The sequence below is a fragment of the Oncorhynchus clarkii genome, chromosome 20 (assembly GCF_045791955.1).
Source record: "Oncorhynchus clarkii lewisi isolate Uvic-CL-2024 chromosome 20, UVic_Ocla_1.0, whole genome shotgun sequence".
NCBI classification, from domain to species: domain Eukaryota; kingdom Metazoa; phylum Chordata; class Actinopteri; order Salmoniformes; family Salmonidae; genus Oncorhynchus; species Oncorhynchus clarkii.
Window position 1 is genome coordinate 7,559,953 of NC_092166.1, and position 18,167 is coordinate 7,578,119.

The window sequence follows — 18,167 nt, forward strand, 5'->3', positions numbered from 1 at the left end:
ACTATTCAAATATTTTAGTCCTACCTCAATCCAACAACCTGAAAGGATGGGACACCACCCCTTAACACACCCTGTGACTCTTCTGATGTCAAGTCTCGCACACCCAAAATGCTTCTCTGCAGCTGCCACCACAACCTCAATACTCTGCAACTATTTTCGGAACTCTGACATTTCTGACTTGCTAACTCATTGAAAGTGGAAGGCATTATGCATATAACTACAACCAGTTAGCAAGTCGGACATGTAGACATTTAAATCCAACTGAAGGAGTACAGGTTTTTTAGAGGGAATTTTGGTCAGTGTTTCTTGTTTTTGGTAATTAGTATGAATATTTTCAACCAAAACAGCTTTTGTTTTTTTGGGATGTTTGTTTTTTTACTACCTCATACAGTAGGTGGTGGCAATACACCTTATGAGTGTAGTCTGCCTACAAACCTAATTATTATTATTTTTTATTTTTTTAAATATGTCCAAAATGTCAGTTTCCTAGTTCGGACTAGCACGTGAATGTGGCATTACCCATGGTTGAATGCAGGGTGCAACATCAGGAAGTAGCATTAGCCACCGTAGCATGGTGGTGGAAAATTGTGTTTTATTAAGACAGTGTGCATATTTTTTCATTTTTTTGTAGTTGGGCGGCACGCCATTAAAGCTAGTTAAGGAGGAAAGCGATGGCTTTGCAGCCTGAATGGAGGATGTTTTATGTAAGAACCGGTCACTGGGGGACACTAGTGTATTACTGACTAGGCACAAGCCCAGACGGTAGTGAGGACCCATAGCACCCACAATGACCCGACACACCTCAAAGCTGTGTAAGGGTTATTTGAACAAGAAGGAGAGTGATGGAGTGCTGCATCAGATGACCTGGCCTCCACAATCACCTGACCTCAACCCAATTGAGATGGGTTGGGATGAGTTGGACCGCAGAGTGAAGGAAAAGCAGCCAACAAGTGCTCAGCATATGTGTGAACTCCTTCAAGACTGTTGGAAAAGCATTCCAGGTGAAGCTGGTTGAGTGAATGCCAAGCGTGTGCAAAGCTGTCATCAAGGCAAAGGTGGCTACTTAACACTTTTTTGGTTACTACATGATTCCATATGTGTTATTTCGTAGTTTTGATGTCTTCACTATTATTTTACAATGTAGAAAATATTTTTAAAAATAAAGAAAAACCAATGAATGGCCGCTCCCATCAATGGGTGCTCTGGTTAGTGGGTGCTCTGATCAGTGGGTGCTCTGGGCAGTAGTAATTCCATCCAATAACCAAGTTCCTCCTGACGCCCGGGCAGGCATGGAAGCGAGCGCACCTATAACTACCAGGATCAGCACACACATTGCTTACAGCACGAACCCAAACCACAAATAACGAAACGCAAAACATAAAATAATCCCAGCCTCACCCCTGATTGGAGGACCTGGAACATTTATACTATACATCTGTGTATATAATTATTCCAACGCTCATCAATTCCACCCTTCAGACAGCCACAGATCAACCCATCTTTCCCAATGATGTCACGGTCGTCCTCCTCTTCATCTGAAGAGGAGAGGCGAAAAGGATCTGAGGACCAATACGCGGCGTGGTAAGTGTCCATGGTAAATCTTTAATAAAGAAAGACTGAACACTATACAAACGAGTAACAAAAACAATAAACCAAATTCGACCGTGACGCTACAAAATGAGACCTGTGCTGAAACAAGCCATCGACATAGACAATCACCCACAAACAAACAGTGCAACCCAGGCTACCTAAGTATGATTCTCAATCAGAGACAACTAATGACACCTGCCTCTGATTGAGAACCATACTAGGCCGAAAACATAGAAATGCCCTAAAACATAGAAAAACAAACAGACTGCCCACCCAACTCACGCCCTGACCATACTAAATAAATACAAAACAACGGAAATGAAGGTCAGAACGTGACAAATGAATCATGATTTTTATTTTATTTTATTTAACCTTTATTTAACTAGGCAAGTCAGTTAAGAACAAATTCTTATTTACAATGACGGCCTACCGAAAGGCTCCTGCGGGGACGGAGGCTGGGATTAAAATAAATAAATAACATAAATATAGGACAAAACACACATCATGACAAGAGAGACAACACAACACCACATAAAGAGAGACGTAAGACATCAACATAGCAAGGCAGCAACACATGACAACACAGCATGGTAGTAACACAACATAACAACAACATGGTAGCAACACAACATGGTAGCAGCACAAAACATGGTACAAACATTATTGGGCACAGACAACAGCACAAAGGGCAAGAAGGTAGAGACAACAATACATCATGCAAAGCAGCCACAACTCAGTAAGAGTGTCCATGATTGAGTCTTTTATTGAAGAGATTGAGATTAAACTGTCCAGTTTGAGTGTTTGTTGCAGCTCGTTCCAGTCGCTAGCTGCAGCGAACTGAAAAGACGAGCGACCCAGGGATGTGTGTGCTTTGGGGACCTTTAACAGAATGTGACTGGCAGAACAGGTGTTGTATGTGGAGGATGAGGGCTGCAGTAGATATCTCAGATAGGGGGGAGTGAGGCCTAAGAGGGTTTTATAAATAAGCATCAACCAGTGGGTCTTGCTATGGGTATACAGAGATGACCAGTTTACAGAGGAGTATAGAGTGCAGTGATGTGTCCTATAAGGAGCATTGGTGGCAAATCTGATGGCCGAATGGTAAAGAACATCTAGCCGCTCGAGAGCACCCTAACCTGCCGATCTATAAATTACCACTCTGTAATCTAGCATGGGTCGGATGGTCATCTGAATCAGGGTTAGTTTGGCAGCTGGGGTGAAAGAGGAGTGATTACGATAGAGGAAACCAAGTCTAGATTTAACTTTATCCTGTAGCTTTGATATGTGCTGAGAGAAGGACAGTGTACCGTCTAGCCATACTCCCAAGTACTTGTATGAGGTGACTACCTCAAGCTCTAAACCCTCAGAGGTAGTAATAACACCTGTGGGAGGAAGGGCATTCTTCTAATAATAATAATATTTATAATTATATTTATAATTATATTTATAATCCTTTAATGTAGGAAGCCTTTCAAGTAATTCCATCCAAAATCAAGTTGTAGGTTTGGAGTTTCGATTGGGAGTGAAGGTTATGTTGTTTAGGGTAGAATCCTGTAAATGTCTTGGTGACACAGTGAAGGTTGTGTTTTGTAGAGAGATTTTGCTGAGGTCATTGCATTGTTTGTGATAGAGTTTTTGCCTGTATATGTATGTTCTGTGAGTTTGTTGCATCACAGCTCATGATGAGGGGCGAACTTCATCAACATTAGATATGATGGTTATTTGATGTCCTCTGTTTCTCAAAAATTGTTTAATATTCTGTTTCATTTGTTCCCAGGGGGGAAGGGGAAGGCACCTTGGGAGTGCTTAGGCAAGAGGCCCGCGGGCATACATATACCCGTAGTATATTCACTGTCTAGGCACACTAGGTAAGACCTGGGTTGACCACTCCCTGTATTTTGGTTAGGGCACCAGGTGGTGCTAAATTAGGTAAGTAGTGGGTAGGCAGGTAAGATAGGAGAGGGGGGCTTTGAGATTTACTTTCTTTGCTTTGGTTCCGTCCAGCCCTTTTCCCCATATTACCGTGTACAGGAATAAAGTCCTTGTAAAACGGTACCACATTCTGCCTGTTGTCATCCTTACTCGCACCTACAGTCCATACCTTTTTCACTTCACAGAGAGTTTAGTTGTAGCAGGGAGTTGCGTTCCCTCTTCATAGAGGCGTGCGTAACACCCCCAAAAATCTATGTTTGTCTAACTCTAAATCTATCTATTTTTAAAAACATGCTGAAAAATGTGGGAGCTCATCTGCTCATGACCTCTCTCTCTCTCGCACATGTTATCATTCTACAATTACCTATCGCAATTCATCCCTCCATTCTCCCATGGTGTCTCACTAGGGACTTGAACCTCTCCCAATTCATCCCTCCATTCTCCCATGGTGTCACACTAGGGACTTGAACCTCTCCCAATTCATCCCTCCATTCTCCCATGGTGTCTCACTAGGGACTTGAACCTCTCCCAATTCATCCCTCCATTCTCCCATGGTGTCACACTAGGGACTTGAACCTCTCCCAATTCATCCCTCCATTATCCCATGGTGTCACACTAGGGACTTGAACCTACCCATCTGCAACATTTTACCCAAGAGCACAATGATATGTCCTATTGACTGACTGTGGTCCTTCAAATCCCCCAGCAATACAGTTTGCAGGTGCAACAGCACCCTGACATTATGGACCATTCCTGGACTCCAAAAACAAGCCACCGATGGACAGCACCAAAAGAGATGCTCTATTGATTCTGTTTCTGTATTCTCCAGAGACTGCACTGGTCTGACTGTTGAAGACCCCGTATACTGAGCATTCTTTTTGTAGTGAGAATGTTATTTAATAGCATAAAATAAAACGAACGAATTAATGCATCAATTGTATAAAAAACAAATATATATATCAGTTCATAAACCCGATGCCATGGTATTAGGACATCAAAAATCTGTTTTCAACTATCTCGAATTTGATGTGGCATAGTTGTCACTCCTCTTCACCGTAAGTGAAACTGATACGATACATTTTGCGATTTATATGAGTCGTTTTAAGCCTTTTATAATTTTTGAATTGGTGAAAGACAAACTAATTCATTAATTTCTCTGTTGAGAAACAGCCTGTCGGGCTGTGTCACTGCATGGTACTTCTCAAAACCGATTGGAGGAGAAGGTCAGAGGGGCAGGACATCTGACTTTCTTATCCAATGGGGTTTTTGAGAAGGAGGCAAGGAAACGCGATCATCGTGTTTACATGAACCAACATGGCGTCATGCAGCAGATCGCAGGTGATCTCCTTGTACAGGATGCTTATAAAAGAGAGCAAAAAATTCCCCTCCTACAATTATAGGTAAGGGATTTAATGTAGCTACACTGGTTGGAATTATATACGTGTTCAATCTAATGTTGATATAACTAGCTTTACAGTAAGTTCAACCTGTATTTCACAACGTCGTTAGACAGTCGATAACGTTTCCATTGCTAGAAGTTGTGGAAAGCACAACTTCTTAGTGTGAGTTTCTAGGACCATATTTTTATATAATATATTTACTTTAAAAAAAGATGTATTGCGCTGTAACGTTACAGGTAGCTTAGCTAACTAGGTTTTTTTTATGAGGTGTATCGTTGCTAGCTAGCTCACGCTGGCGAAAGTAGTGAACGTATTCACACAAAACACTTTGGGCTTTGCAAAGATCTGACACCAATGATATGATAGTTAACTATCTAGTGGTTACCTTGACAGGATCTAGCTACGTGGACGAAGCAATTAAACTCACCTCGATAAACTGCTAGTGGTAGCAGTTTTTCCTATATTTTCCACTTGCCTAAGTCAAGACAGGAACAACAGCGTCCGCTAGCGCCCTCTCTAGGCTACAAACAAATGTAGGTATGATTCGCATTATTTTTTTTTAATACTGCACAATAACAAGCCTGCAAGGCGAGCATACAGTAGGCTTTTTTTTTTTATTACGTCTGAAATGTTTGTTGAATGACAATGCAAGTAACGCAACTTATATAAAAACATTTATCCACCAGATTTAAGATGTATTTACTTTTTGCTCCTGCCTTTCAGAACATATGCCCTGCGCAGGGTAAAGGATAGCTTCAGGGAGAATCTCCATGTTGACAACCCAAAAACTCTGGACATGCTGCTCAACCAGGCCAGAGAGAATCTTGCTGTCATCAAGAGACAGGTGAGTGACTCTTCAGTAGTGTTGATTTAGATGTGCATATTATGGATGTTAATTGTTAGTAGAATAGCCTATTCAAATATTCAGTGAGACTTTGTACATGAGTTAAGCAATGCCTTGTGAATTGTGAAATAAATAGTAGCTTATCAATATTCAGAAATATTTGTCTCAAACGCAAGGGTTCAGTGAGTACAAACACACCTGACGATGGCCCAACGGCCAAGTGTTGCTCTTGTTGCCTCTAAAACAAATAGCATAACAAAACTTTGAAAGTCAAATTTTTGAGGGCAGACCTTATACAAATCCATCTACTCCAGTCCATACAACCTATTATAGGCTATAAAAAGTCAGAAAACATCTGTGCATTGTCATGTAAACACTTATTGATTGTTCTCTTTCCATTGCAGGTGTCCATTGGCCAGATGTACACTGCTCAGAGGACCATTGTGGAGGAAACTGGAGTGCACAGGGACCTCTGAGTTTGTAGTGGTGGTGGTGGTGGTGTTGTTGTGATTGTTGTTATCATAGGATGTCTTGGACCACATTTTGGACAGTTAAAGTCATGTTTTGCTATGGTAACAGCACTGAGGAAAGGCTTTAGTCCCAGAAAGCACTTACACCAGACAACATTTCTCTCTGATGTATTGAAATGTATGATCTCTTTTTAAAACTCTTTACTCATGTTATCATTTATATGTATTTGTAACAGCTTGTAAGTGATATGTAATACCCTTTTGTTGCAATGACTGCAGCATCTCAATTAAACAGTAATATGTGCAGTATGTGGTTTTAGAGTTTGGCTGGATGTTTTTATAATACTATTTAATATTTCACATGATTTACACTCAATGTTTAAATTTCACTACTTCTGGTGTCTAAGCCACAGATTATTATAAATTCATGCTCTGCTTGTTGAGTCACGCCTTGTGACGATCACAGAAGACACCGTTTGTGTATGTACTATGGCAGATGTTTAACTTGTGCTTGCTGTTTGTTGAAGCTCAGATTAGAGAAACTAATTCACGACTGAACATGTGATAAACATGAGCGCAATCTGGCCAAATTGCCATAAATTAAGCGGATATCAATGAATATAAAATGTATTATTAGCTTTGTCTCTAATGAAATACAGTAACTAAAGCTTAAAGGGGTAATCTACATTTCAAACACTGATGCAGCACACCGCCACATTTTTTTTTTTTTAGATAAACAGCTGAGGGATGGGGCTGGAGAAATATAACAACTCTCAAATTCATAGACGGGGCTATGGAGGCAAGGACTGACCATTCATAAGATGAAAGTTTGTAAACAGACACGGTATAGCTTCAAAACATGATGTGGTAAGACAGTTGAACTATACTCATTGGGCATTTATTTATAAATATTCTCCATTAATCAATGGCAACAGTAAGTCAATTGATGCAGCACTCGCTGATTGCTCCTTTAATAATACATTTTAACGTGACAAATGATAAATATGGAACTGATAGACTCTGACAAGAACTGCCGTAAAGTGCTCTATTCTTAACACTGCTCAACCTTGCAGTATTCGTCTGTCTGTTATTGTTTTGTTCTCACAGAAATGACCACAATCTAATACAAATAAATGGGAGAGTGCTCTGGTGAGATATTCAGGTAAGGCACATAATGCATGTGAACCTCCTCTCCTACCAGATACTTTTTCCCGATCCGTCACAAGCAGTGGGGGCTGCTGAGGGGAGGACAGCACGAATTGAATGGCATTGTTACCTTTCCACTTATACCACTCCAGCCATTACCACACGCCCATCCTCCCCAATTAAGGTGCCACCAACCTCCTGTGATTTACATGTACATCTTGTGTATCTGGAAATGTCTGCTATAAATGACTACTCGTGGCTTCATCAGCATGCAGTACTAATTTCCATTTCATACGTCATGATCTTTCAGCAGATATACCAGGCAGTGGAAATTCAAGCTTATATCATGTCGAACACGAGGGTCACGAGGGTCTTCCCTAAAGGTGCAATCTGTAAGATTTTCTGCTGCTCGTTGGTCATTTCAACTATGCTGAGCAAAAATATAAATGGAACATTGAACAATTTCATTGATTTTACTAAGTTACAGTTCATATGAGGAAATCAGTCAATTGAAATAAATTCATCAGGCCATAATCTATGGATTTCACATGACTGGGAATACACATATGCATCTTTTGGTCACAGATACCTTAAAAAAATGGGCCTCAAGTATTTTTGTGCATTCAAATTGCCATCGATAAAATGCAATTGTGTTCGCAACGTTGACATCAGCAAACTGCAAACCCACACAACGCCATACACGTGGTCTGCGGCTTTGAAGACGGTTGGACGTGGTGCCAAATTCTCTATAATGACGTTGAATGCGGCTTATGATAGAGAAATTAACATTCAATTATTTGGCAACAGCTCTGGTGGACATTACTGCAGTCAGCATGCCGATTACATGCTCCCTCAAAACTTGAGACATCTGTGGCATTGTGTTGAGTGACCAAACAGCACATTTTATAGTGGCCTTTTATTTCCCCCAGCACAAGGTGCACCTGTGTAATGATCATGCTGTTTGATCAGCTGTGGCACCTATCAGGTAGATGAATTATCTTGGCAAATGAGAAATGCTCACTAATAAGGATGTAAACAAATTTGTGCACAACATTTGAGAGAAATAAGCCATTTGTGTGTATGGAACATTTCTGGGATCTTTTATTTCAGCTCATGAAACATGGGACCAACACAACATGTGTTTAGATTTATTTCTCAATGTAATTGAAGCTCCTTCATATTTTATGAATGTGGATACATTGATTGGTATTTTTTTATGTGTATTTTTACCAGTGCAAGAGGCGTCACTACAGCCACTCAGGTTTCGATTTCAGGCTGTATCACATCTGGCCATGATTGGGAGTCCCATAGGGCAGCGCACAATTGACCAAGCATCGTCCGGGGTTGGCAGGGGTAGGCCATCATTGTAAATAAGAATATGTTATTAACTGACTTGCCTAGTTTAATTTAAAAAATAAAATAAAATTTAAAGAAGCTTTTAAACAAATGTGTAACTTCAACTGCACAGTCTCCACACCTAGAACACATGCACTCACTCACACACACACACACACACACACACACACACACACACACACACACACACACACACACATCACAACTGCTGCTGCAAAACTCTTATTTATTATTGCTAAATACTGCACAATTTAAAAACTTGCCCCCCAATCCCCCCTTCCACAAAATATGTAAATATTGGACTATAAATTGTGCCTTCCTGTATTATACTTATGCTTAAATGTGTATTCTATTCTACTGAGCCATTTACTTTACGTTCGTATTCTTATCTTTTATTATTTGTTATTGTTGTTGCATTGTCGAGAAGGAACCTGCAAGTAAGCATTTGGTTGGACAGCCATGCGTATTTTGTACATACGACTAATAAAACTTGAAACTGATGTTTCAAAATAAATGTAATGAAATGTAATTCCTTGACCACTACAGATCTTACGTATGGGACATCTCATCTAATGCACATTTCTGTTGGCAGGCCAGGGCCACGTTTGGTTGCCTAACATTCTCGAACGTTGCAGATAGAAATGCTGTCAATAGAGATTATGTGATTCCTTATACTACATGTAAGAGAGGTATGTTTGTTCTACATAGCATATTTCTATCTGAACGATCCAACACGTCGCGTCCTTCTGAACGAGCAAAAGGCATATTTGATGGTTTGGACAAAGACTACAGGTTTCTAAACTGTGGTTTAGAGTTTTGCTATGGTCACTATTGGCTACTTTAAACACGCGATTGGCTACTTTAAACACGTGACAAGCAAGCACGCTGGCTCTCTAGCCGGAAGTAGTTTACACGTTCAGATAGGAACATACTGTATTTCACATGTTTGATTCACAAGTGTGTGTATAGCTAAATGTCTTTGGTTTAAATGTGTTTAGATTTGTTGTTTTTGATACAAGTCTAACAAAATGTACCCGGAGCTAGACAAGTGTCCAAGAAGTTTACTTGTTTGCGAGAAATCGAACTTTGAGCATGAAAAGTCTAGACACGACACTCACGTGTCAAAACATTATTTTAACCACAAGGTAAGCAATTTTATGGTTCTGTGGTAGCTAACGTTAGATGGTTTAGATTATCTGCACGGAACCTGCTGCCACTTCGTTTGCTTTGCCACTTGTTTCACCTACGTGTTAAATCTAAACAACACTGTTTGCTAACTAGCCAGTCTGTGGATTAAGCAAATTACCAATGTAATAATGTGTGACACTATAGATGCATGTGATGTGAACTAAAAACATTAGGTAATTAATTCATCCTCTCAGGTGTCGGTTGTAATACCGGGATGTGGTGCCCTTTCTTCCCGGCTGGCCACTGTCATAAACAATTTCAGCAAGTATTTTCTGGTGAAAAATGTACCAGTCTATGAGTTTTTGGATAAAGACTTCTTGAAGAATGTTGTGTGGAATGGTAAGTGAACAGAAGTGCACTATTGCATACACTATTAAATTGGGTAAATGAAACAACTACCTTTCAGTAAAAAAAAAGTGTTATTTTCATGCTAGTTTAAAGTATGCCTATTTGTTTTCCCAGGCGCTCTCTATGCTCTTTCCTACAAGACAAGCATTGACCAGGATAACACCATTGCACTTCTCCCTAGCGGTGAGTTCCCTTACCACTGTGTTCTACCTATTATCATCTTATTACAGGACATGACTCACACTGTAGTCCTACCGCTGTAGTCTTAATAAAAGACCACTGGCAATTTTAAGCCTGTGTGTAGAGTAGTAGCCATGGTCTAAAACAGGCTAGAAAGTACACTACCGGTCAAACGTTTTAGAACACCTACTCATTCAAGGGTTTTAATTTAGTATTTTTGACTGTTTTCTACATTGTAGAATAATAGTTAAGACATAAAACTATTAAATAATACATGTCGTAACCAAAAAAGTGTTAAACATATCAAAATATATTTTATATTTGAGATTCTTCAAATAGCCACCCTTTGCCTTGATGTCAGCTCTGCACACTCTTGGCATTCTCTCAACCAGCTTCATGAGGAAGGCTTTTCCAGCAGTCTTGAAGGAGTTCCCGTATATGCTGAGCACTTGTTGGCTGCTTGTTGGCTCCAACTCATCCCAAACCATCTCAATTTGGTTGAGGTTGGGGGATTGTGGAGGCCAGGTCATCTGATGCAGCACTCCATCACTCTCCTTCTTTGTAAAATAGCCCTTACACAGCCTGGAGGTGTATTGGGTCTTTGTCCTGTTGAAAAACAAATGATAGTCCCATTAAGCGCAAACCAGATGAGATGGCATATCATGGCAAAATGCTGTGGTAGCCATGCTGATTAAGCATGTCTTGAATTCTAAATAAATCAGACAGTGTCACCAGAAAAGCACCATAACACCACCTCCTCCATGCTTCACAGTGGGAACCACACATGCGGAGATCATCTGTTCACCCACATCGTGTGTCAGTTGGAACCAAAAATCTCAAATTTGTCCATTGTCCATGTTTCTTAGCCCAAGCAAGTCTCTTCTCATTGGTGTCCTTTAGTAGTGGTTTCTTTGCAGAAATTTGACCACGAAGGCCTGATTCACACGGTCTCCTCTGAGCAGTTGATGTTGAGATGCGTCTGTTACTTGAACTCTGAAGCATTTATTTGGGCTGCAATTTCTTAACTTTTAAGAAGACACACCTGTTAATTGAAATGCATTCCAGGTGACTACCTCATGAAGCTGGTTGAGAGAATGCCAATAGTGTGCAAAGCTGTCATCAAGGCAAAGGGTGGCTACTTTGAAGAATCTCAAATATAACACATTTTTGGTTACTACATGATTCCATGTGTTATTTAATAGTTATGTCTTCACTATTATTCTAATGTAGAAAATAGTAAAAAATAAAGAAAAACCCCTGAATGAGTAGGTGTTATAAAACCTTTAACCGGTAGTGTATAATATTGGGACTAGAAGACATCACAAAATTGCAGTCATGTTGTCCTGGGCAATAGAACCAATGGAATTTGCCAGGCATGTATTCACTAGGAAGCAAATGGGGCGGGACTAACCTAAATTTGTCCAATAAGAAACGCTAATTTTTTTTGTTGCAAAAGTTTTGCTTCAGTGTGCACTAATGAATACAACCCAGAGCTCCCTGGCCAGGCTGCCACATGGGTCAGTGGAGATTATTTATTTTATTTAACCTTTAACTAGGCAAGTCAGTTAACAAATTCTTATTTACAATGACGGCCAACCCCGGACGACGCTGGGCCAATTGTGCGCCGCCCTATGGGACTCTCAATCACGGTCGGTTGTGATACAGCTTGGAGTCAATGCTAGTTCTATTAAACTAACTCCAATACCATCAAAACTGGTTGTATTTTGACTTTCAATACTAGCACAATGTACTACAAGAAAGGAGGCCCGATGTTACATTGACTGGTCCTGTAAATAAACCTCTGCTCTGTCTGAATCCAAGGTCAGCTGATCCTCTCTGTGGATAAGGACACGTATGAAAAGCTGGGTCTGGAAGGAAAGCCGTCACAGTACAATCACAGACAGCCCATGAGATATGGTGAGAAAGGATAATGTATCTTTTCATATTATGTATTGACATTTAATTGATATTTCTTTGCGCCACACCTCACCTGGTTTCTTACTCGCAATTTGTTGTTGTGATGTTCGAAATTACATCTAACCTGGTTGAATTTAATAACAACGAGGATGTTCTGCAGTCGTGACCATTGACCTGACGGACAAATCCATGGCGCCGGAAGGGAAGCGCTACCAGCGAGTTCTCTCCAGCCTTAAAGAAAGGGTGCCTCTGAAAAGCGACTTCCTGCTAGGACGGCACAATTCGGGTAGGAGAACCTTTTGTGTTTGTTTGCACTGTTGAGTCTGAGGCATGTCATGTCTAGTCTGTCCAAGTCCAGGGTTGTTTTCACTAGACTAAATGGAATAAAACAGAGGAAACAGAGAGGGGACCACCGGAATTTGTCCAATAAGAAACTCTCGTTTTTTGTTGGCTACAGTATGCTCTTATGAATATGACCCTGAACTTGTCCAATAAGAAACTCAAGGGGCGGATGGGGATAGAGCGCTGCAGAGTCTCCTGTCCCGTTACCAGTGGAAAGAGCACAGACCAGTGGTCAGTAGCCACACCCTGAAGGATCTGCCATGTCCATCCCTGAACGCTTTGGACCTGCGCGGGGACCAGCGGTCTTGTGACCCCCACAGCTTCCTGGAGTGGCTTGGAGCAGTGAGCGCTGGTGTCAGTTGGTACGTACACAACCATATAGTTCTAATGGATATAAATACAGTGCTTTCAGGAAGTATTCTCACATCCTTTGAGCCTGAATTTAAAATGAGTTAAATAATAGGTGGCATGCACTCACTGTGTGCAATAAGTGTTTAACATGATTTTTGAATGACTACCTTAAATCGCTGTACCCCACACATACATCTGTAAGGTCCCTCAAACGGACACTCAACTTCAAACACAGATTCAACCACAAAGACCAGGGAGGTTTTCCAATGCCTCTCAAATATGGGCACCTATTGGTAGATGGGTAAAAAATAAAAGAAGCTAACATTGAATATCCCTTTGAGCATGGTGAAGTTATTAATTACACTATGGATGGTGTATCAATACACCCAGTGACTACAAAGATCCAAGCGTCCTTCCTAACTCAGTTGCCAGAGAGGAAGAAAACCGCTCAGGGATTTCACCATGAGACCAATGGTGACTTTAAAACAGTTTGATTTTAATGGCTGTGATAGGAGGAAACGGAGGATGGATCAACAACATTGTAGTTACTCCACAATACTAACCTAATTGACAGAATGAAAATAAAGAACAGAAATATTCCAAAACATGCATCCTGTTTGCAAAATGGCACTAAAGTAATACTGCAAAAAATGTGGCAAAGTAACTTTTTGTCCTGAATACAAAGTGTCATGTTTGGGGCAAATACAACACATTACTGAGAACCACTCTCCATATTTTCAAGCATAGTGGTGGCTGCATCATGTTATGGGTATGCTTGTAATTGTTAAGGACTGAGGAGTTTTTCAGGATAAAAATTAATTAATTAAATGGCGCTAAGCACAGGCAAAATCCTAGAGAAAAACATGGTGAAGTCTGCTTTCCCCACACACTGGGATATGAATTCACCTTTCAGCAGGACAATAACCTAAAACACAAGACCAATCTACACTGCGATTGCGTTCCAAGAAGACAGTGAATGTTCCCGAGTTACAGATTTGACTTAAATCTACTTGAAAATCTATAGCAAGACCTGAAAATGGTTTTCTAGCAATGATCAACCAATTTGAATTATTTTTTAAAGAATAATGGGCAAATGTTGCACAATCCACGTGTGGAAAGTTCTTAGAGAGACTTACCCAGAAAGACTCAAATCAATCGCTGTCAAAGGTGCTTCTACAAAGTATTGACTCAAGGGTGGGAATACTTATGTAAATTCGATTTTTCTTGTAGAAGAAAAAGAGGAGGAAGGGAAGCACTGCTAAGGTACACAATAGTAGATTTTGGTAGACAGAAGGGGCTCTTTGGTAAAAGGGGTAAATTGGTCATCAAAAAGAAAGGAGGACCAAGGCACTAGTCATATAATACATTAAAATGCCTTTATTTGTATGGCATGTTGAACATGCCATACAAATGACTAATAACAACAAATCATGAAGAGTCCTCCTTTCTTTTTGAAATGAGATTTTTCTATTTAATTTTCAATAAATGTACAAAAAATGTCTAAACATTTTCACTGTCATTATCAAATCAAACTTTATTTGTTACATGCGCCGAATACAACAAGTATAGACTTTACCATGAAATGCTAACTTACAAGCCCTTAACCAACAGTGCAGTTCAAGAAGAGTTAAGAAAAATATTTACTAAATAAACGAAAGTAAAAAGTAACACAATAACATAACAATAACGAGGCTATATACAGGGGGTACCTGTACCGAGTCAGTGTGCAGGAATACAGGTTAGAGGTAATTTGTACATGTAGGTAGGGGTGAAGTGACTATGCATAGATAATAAACAGGGAGTAGCAGCAGTGTACAAAACAAATGGGGTCAATGTAATAGTCCAGTGGCCATTTGATTAATTGTTCAGCAGTCTTATATCTTGGGGGTAGAAGCTGTTGAGGAGCCTCTTGGTCCTAGACTTGGCGCTCCGGTACTGCTTGCCTTGCGGTAGCAGAGAAAACAGTCGAGGACTTGGGTGACTGGAGTCTCTGACAATTTTATGGGCTTCCCTCTAACACTGCCTATTATATAGGTCCTGGATTGCAGGAAGCTTTGCCCCAGTGACGTACTGGGCCGTACGCACTACTCTCTGTAGCGCCTTACGGTCAGATGCCGAGCAGTTGCCATACCAGGTGGTGATGCAACCGGTCAGGATGCTCTCGATGGTGCAGCTGTAGAACGTTTTGAGGATCTGGGGACCCATGACAAATCTTTTCAGTCTCCTGAGGGGGAAAATGTTTTGTTGTGCCCTCTTCATGACTGTCTTGGTGTGTTTGGAACATGATATATAGTTGATGTTGAGACCAAGGAACTTGAAGCTCTCAACCCACAACACTACAGCCCCGTTGATGTTAATGGGGGCCTGTTCGGCTCGCCTCTTCCTGTAGTCCACGATCAGCTCCTTTGTCTTGCTCACATTGAGGTAGAGGTTGTTGTCCTGGCACCACACTGACAGTTCTCTGACCTCCTCCCTATTGGCTGTCTCATTGTTGTCGGTGATCAGGCCTACCACTGTTGTCGCCAGCAAACTTAATGATGGTGTTGGAGTCGTGTTTGGCCACGCAATCGTGGGTGAACAGGTAGTACAGGAGGGGACTAAGTACACACCCCTGAGGGGCCCCAGTGTTGAGGATCAGTGTGGCAGACATGTTTTTGCATACCTTTACCACCTGGGGGTGGCCCATCAGGAAGTCCAGGATCCAGTTGCAGAGGGAGGTGTTTAGTCCCAGGGTCCTTAGCTTAGTGAGGAGCTACGTGGGCACTATGGTGTTGAACGCTGAGCTGTAGTCAATAAATAGCATTCTCACATAGGTGTTCCTTTTGTCCAGGTGGGACAGGGCAGTGTGGAGTGCGATTGAGATTGCGTCATCTGTGGATCTGTTGGGGCGGTATGTGAATTGGAGTGGGTCTAGGGTATTTGGGAGGATGCTGTTGATGTGAGCAATGACCAGCCTTTCAATGCACTTCATGGCTACCGACGTGAGTGCTACAGGGTGGTAATCTTTTAGGCAGGTTACCTTCGCTTTCTTGGGCACAGGGACTATGGTGACCAGCTTGAAACATGTAGGTATTACAGACTCAGTCAGGGAGAGGTTGAAAATGTCAGTGAAGACACTTGCCTGCTTTGAGTACACGTCCTGGTAATCCATCTGGCCCTGCGGCTTTGTGAATGTTGACCTGTTTAAAGGTTTTACATCGGCTACGGAGAGCGTTATCACACTGTCATCCAGAACAGCTGGTGCTCTCATGCATACTTCAGTGTTGCTTGCCTCGACGTGAGCATAAAAGGCATTTAGCTTGTCTGGTAGGCTCGCGTCACTGGTCAGCTCGTGTCTGGGTTTCCCTTTCTAGTCCGTAATAGTTTTCAAGCCCTGCCACCTCCGACAAATGTCAGAGCCAGTGTAGTAGGATTCAATCTTAATCCTGTATTGACGCTTTGCTTGTTTGATGGTTCGTCGGAGGGCATTGCGGGATTTCTTATAGGCTTCCGGATTAGTGTCCTGCTCCTTGAAAGCGGCAGTTCTAGCCTTTAGCTCGATGCGGATGTTGCCTGTAATCCATGGCTTCTGGTAGGGGTATGTATGTACGGTCACTGTGGGGACTACGTCGTTGATACACTTATTGATGAAGCCAGTGACTGATGTTCTCCTCAATGCCATTGGATGAATCCTGGAACAAATTCCAGTCAGCTAGCAAAACAGCCCTGTAGCGTAGCATCCGCACCATCTGACCACTTTCGTATTGAGCAAGTCACTGGTACTTCCTGCTTTAGTTTTTGCTTGTAAGCAGGAATCAGGAGGATAGAATTATGGCCAGATTTGCCAAAATGGAGGGCGGGGGAGAGCTTTGTATGCATCTCTGTGTGTGGAGTAAAGGTGGTCTCAAGTTTTTTTTTCTCCTCTGGTTGCACATGTGACATGCTGGTAAAAAATGTGGTAAAACTGATTTAAGTTTGCCTGCATTAAAGTCCCCGGCCACTAGGAGTGCCACTTCTGGGTGAGCATTTTCTTGTTTGCTTATAGACTTAGAGTTGGTTGAGTGCGCTCTTAGTGCCAGCATTGTTCTGTGGTGGTAAATAGACGGCTACGAATAATATAGATAAGAACGCTCTTGGTAGATAGTGTGGTCTACAGCTTATCATAAGGTACTGTACCTCAGGCGAGCAATAACTCTAGACTTTTTTAATATTAGACATGGCGCATCAGCTGTTATGGGGTATTGTGTGTAGCTGGGTGAGAAAAAAACCCTATTTAATATTTATTTTTTATCAGGCTGTAACACAACAAAATGTGGAACAAGTCAAGGGGTATGAATACTTTCTGAAGGCACTGTATATGGCACTGAGTACTTGTGTAAGAGAGAGGGAAATCTGTCATGGTATTATTAACTTCTCCCTTGTGGCTAATCTCTCTCTCTCTCTCTCATAACACAAACACACTCATGCAGAAAGCTAGTGAATATGTTGTTCGTTGTTTAGTGACAATACAGCAGCCAGCTTCCTTTCAACATACGTCTGTCCAGAGCCCCAAACACTGGTGAGCCAAGCCCTGCATTGTACAGTGTCCGGCCTGCTGCTGCCCGAAGACATCTACTCTCTGCTGCAGGAACTGCAGTAAGTTCACCTTCTGCAACACATGACTGTATCGGTTCACTCATGAAATAAGTTCAAGTCTTAAATATATACTAATTTACTATGTGGTCTTCTCTTAAAACCAGGCGGTTCTTTGACGAACCCAAAATCACGTCCTGGCTGTCACTGACTGTACACGGCTTCATGGACAGTCCCGTTTCCTGGGGAGATGCAGAACACGGGTTTCACAAGGGTGGTGAAAACTTCTACAACCTCGTCCTCTTCAAGAACCAGGACTACTGGTTGCACATGGGCACTGGCTCCCATGATAGATGTCCCCCATGATGACCACAAAACAAGTTTATTTTTTTATTTTTTCAGCTTGTTTTTTTTTAGGAAAATAAGGTATTGTGTACAAAGCTGTTCACAAAATGTACTGCTTATCAATTGTGATGTTTCTAAAGAAATCTACTAATTTGCTCAATCTTAATTTTTGTCTTTGCCATCTTCAATAAAAATAATTGAGTCCAA

At 41.3% G+C, this 18,167-nt stretch overlaps 2 protein-coding genes across 4 annotated transcripts; both read left to right on the forward strand.

Annotated features, from left to right (window-relative positions):
* Positions 1–4,805: 4,805 nt before the first annotated feature.
* Positions 4,806–6,542, forward strand: LOC139375824 (LYR motif containing 4). The gene is made up of 3 exons (XM_071117722.1): positions 4,806–4,922; positions 5,646–5,766; positions 6,171–6,542. The coding sequence occupies exons 1-3, from the start codon at positions 4,837–4,839 to the stop codon at positions 6,240–6,242; spliced, it is 279 nt and encodes a 92-aa protein (XP_070973823.1). The 5' UTR covers positions 4,806–4,836; the 3' UTR covers positions 6,243–6,542.
* Positions 6,543–9,639: 3,097 nt separating this feature from the next.
* On the forward strand, positions 9,640–18,167 carry LOC139375821 (ribonuclease P/MRP 40 subunit). Of its 3 annotated transcripts, none has more exons than XM_071117716.1 (8): positions 9,640–9,883; positions 10,121–10,265; positions 10,389–10,457; positions 12,276–12,371; positions 12,532–12,657; positions 12,868–13,075; positions 17,544–17,678; positions 17,783–18,167. In XM_071117716.1, exons 1-8 carry the CDS (start codon positions 9,767–9,769, stop codon positions 17,979–17,981), a joined length of 1,095 nt encoding a protein of 364 aa, XP_070973817.1. In that variant the 5' UTR covers positions 9,640–9,766; the 3' UTR covers positions 17,982–18,167. The 3 variants fall into 3 exon arrangements, with proteins under 3 accessions (XP_070973817.1, XP_070973818.1, XP_070973816.1); XM_071117717.1 differs by having other exon boundaries at positions 12,877–13,075; XM_071117715.1 differs by having other exon boundaries at positions 9,656–9,883; positions 12,520–12,657.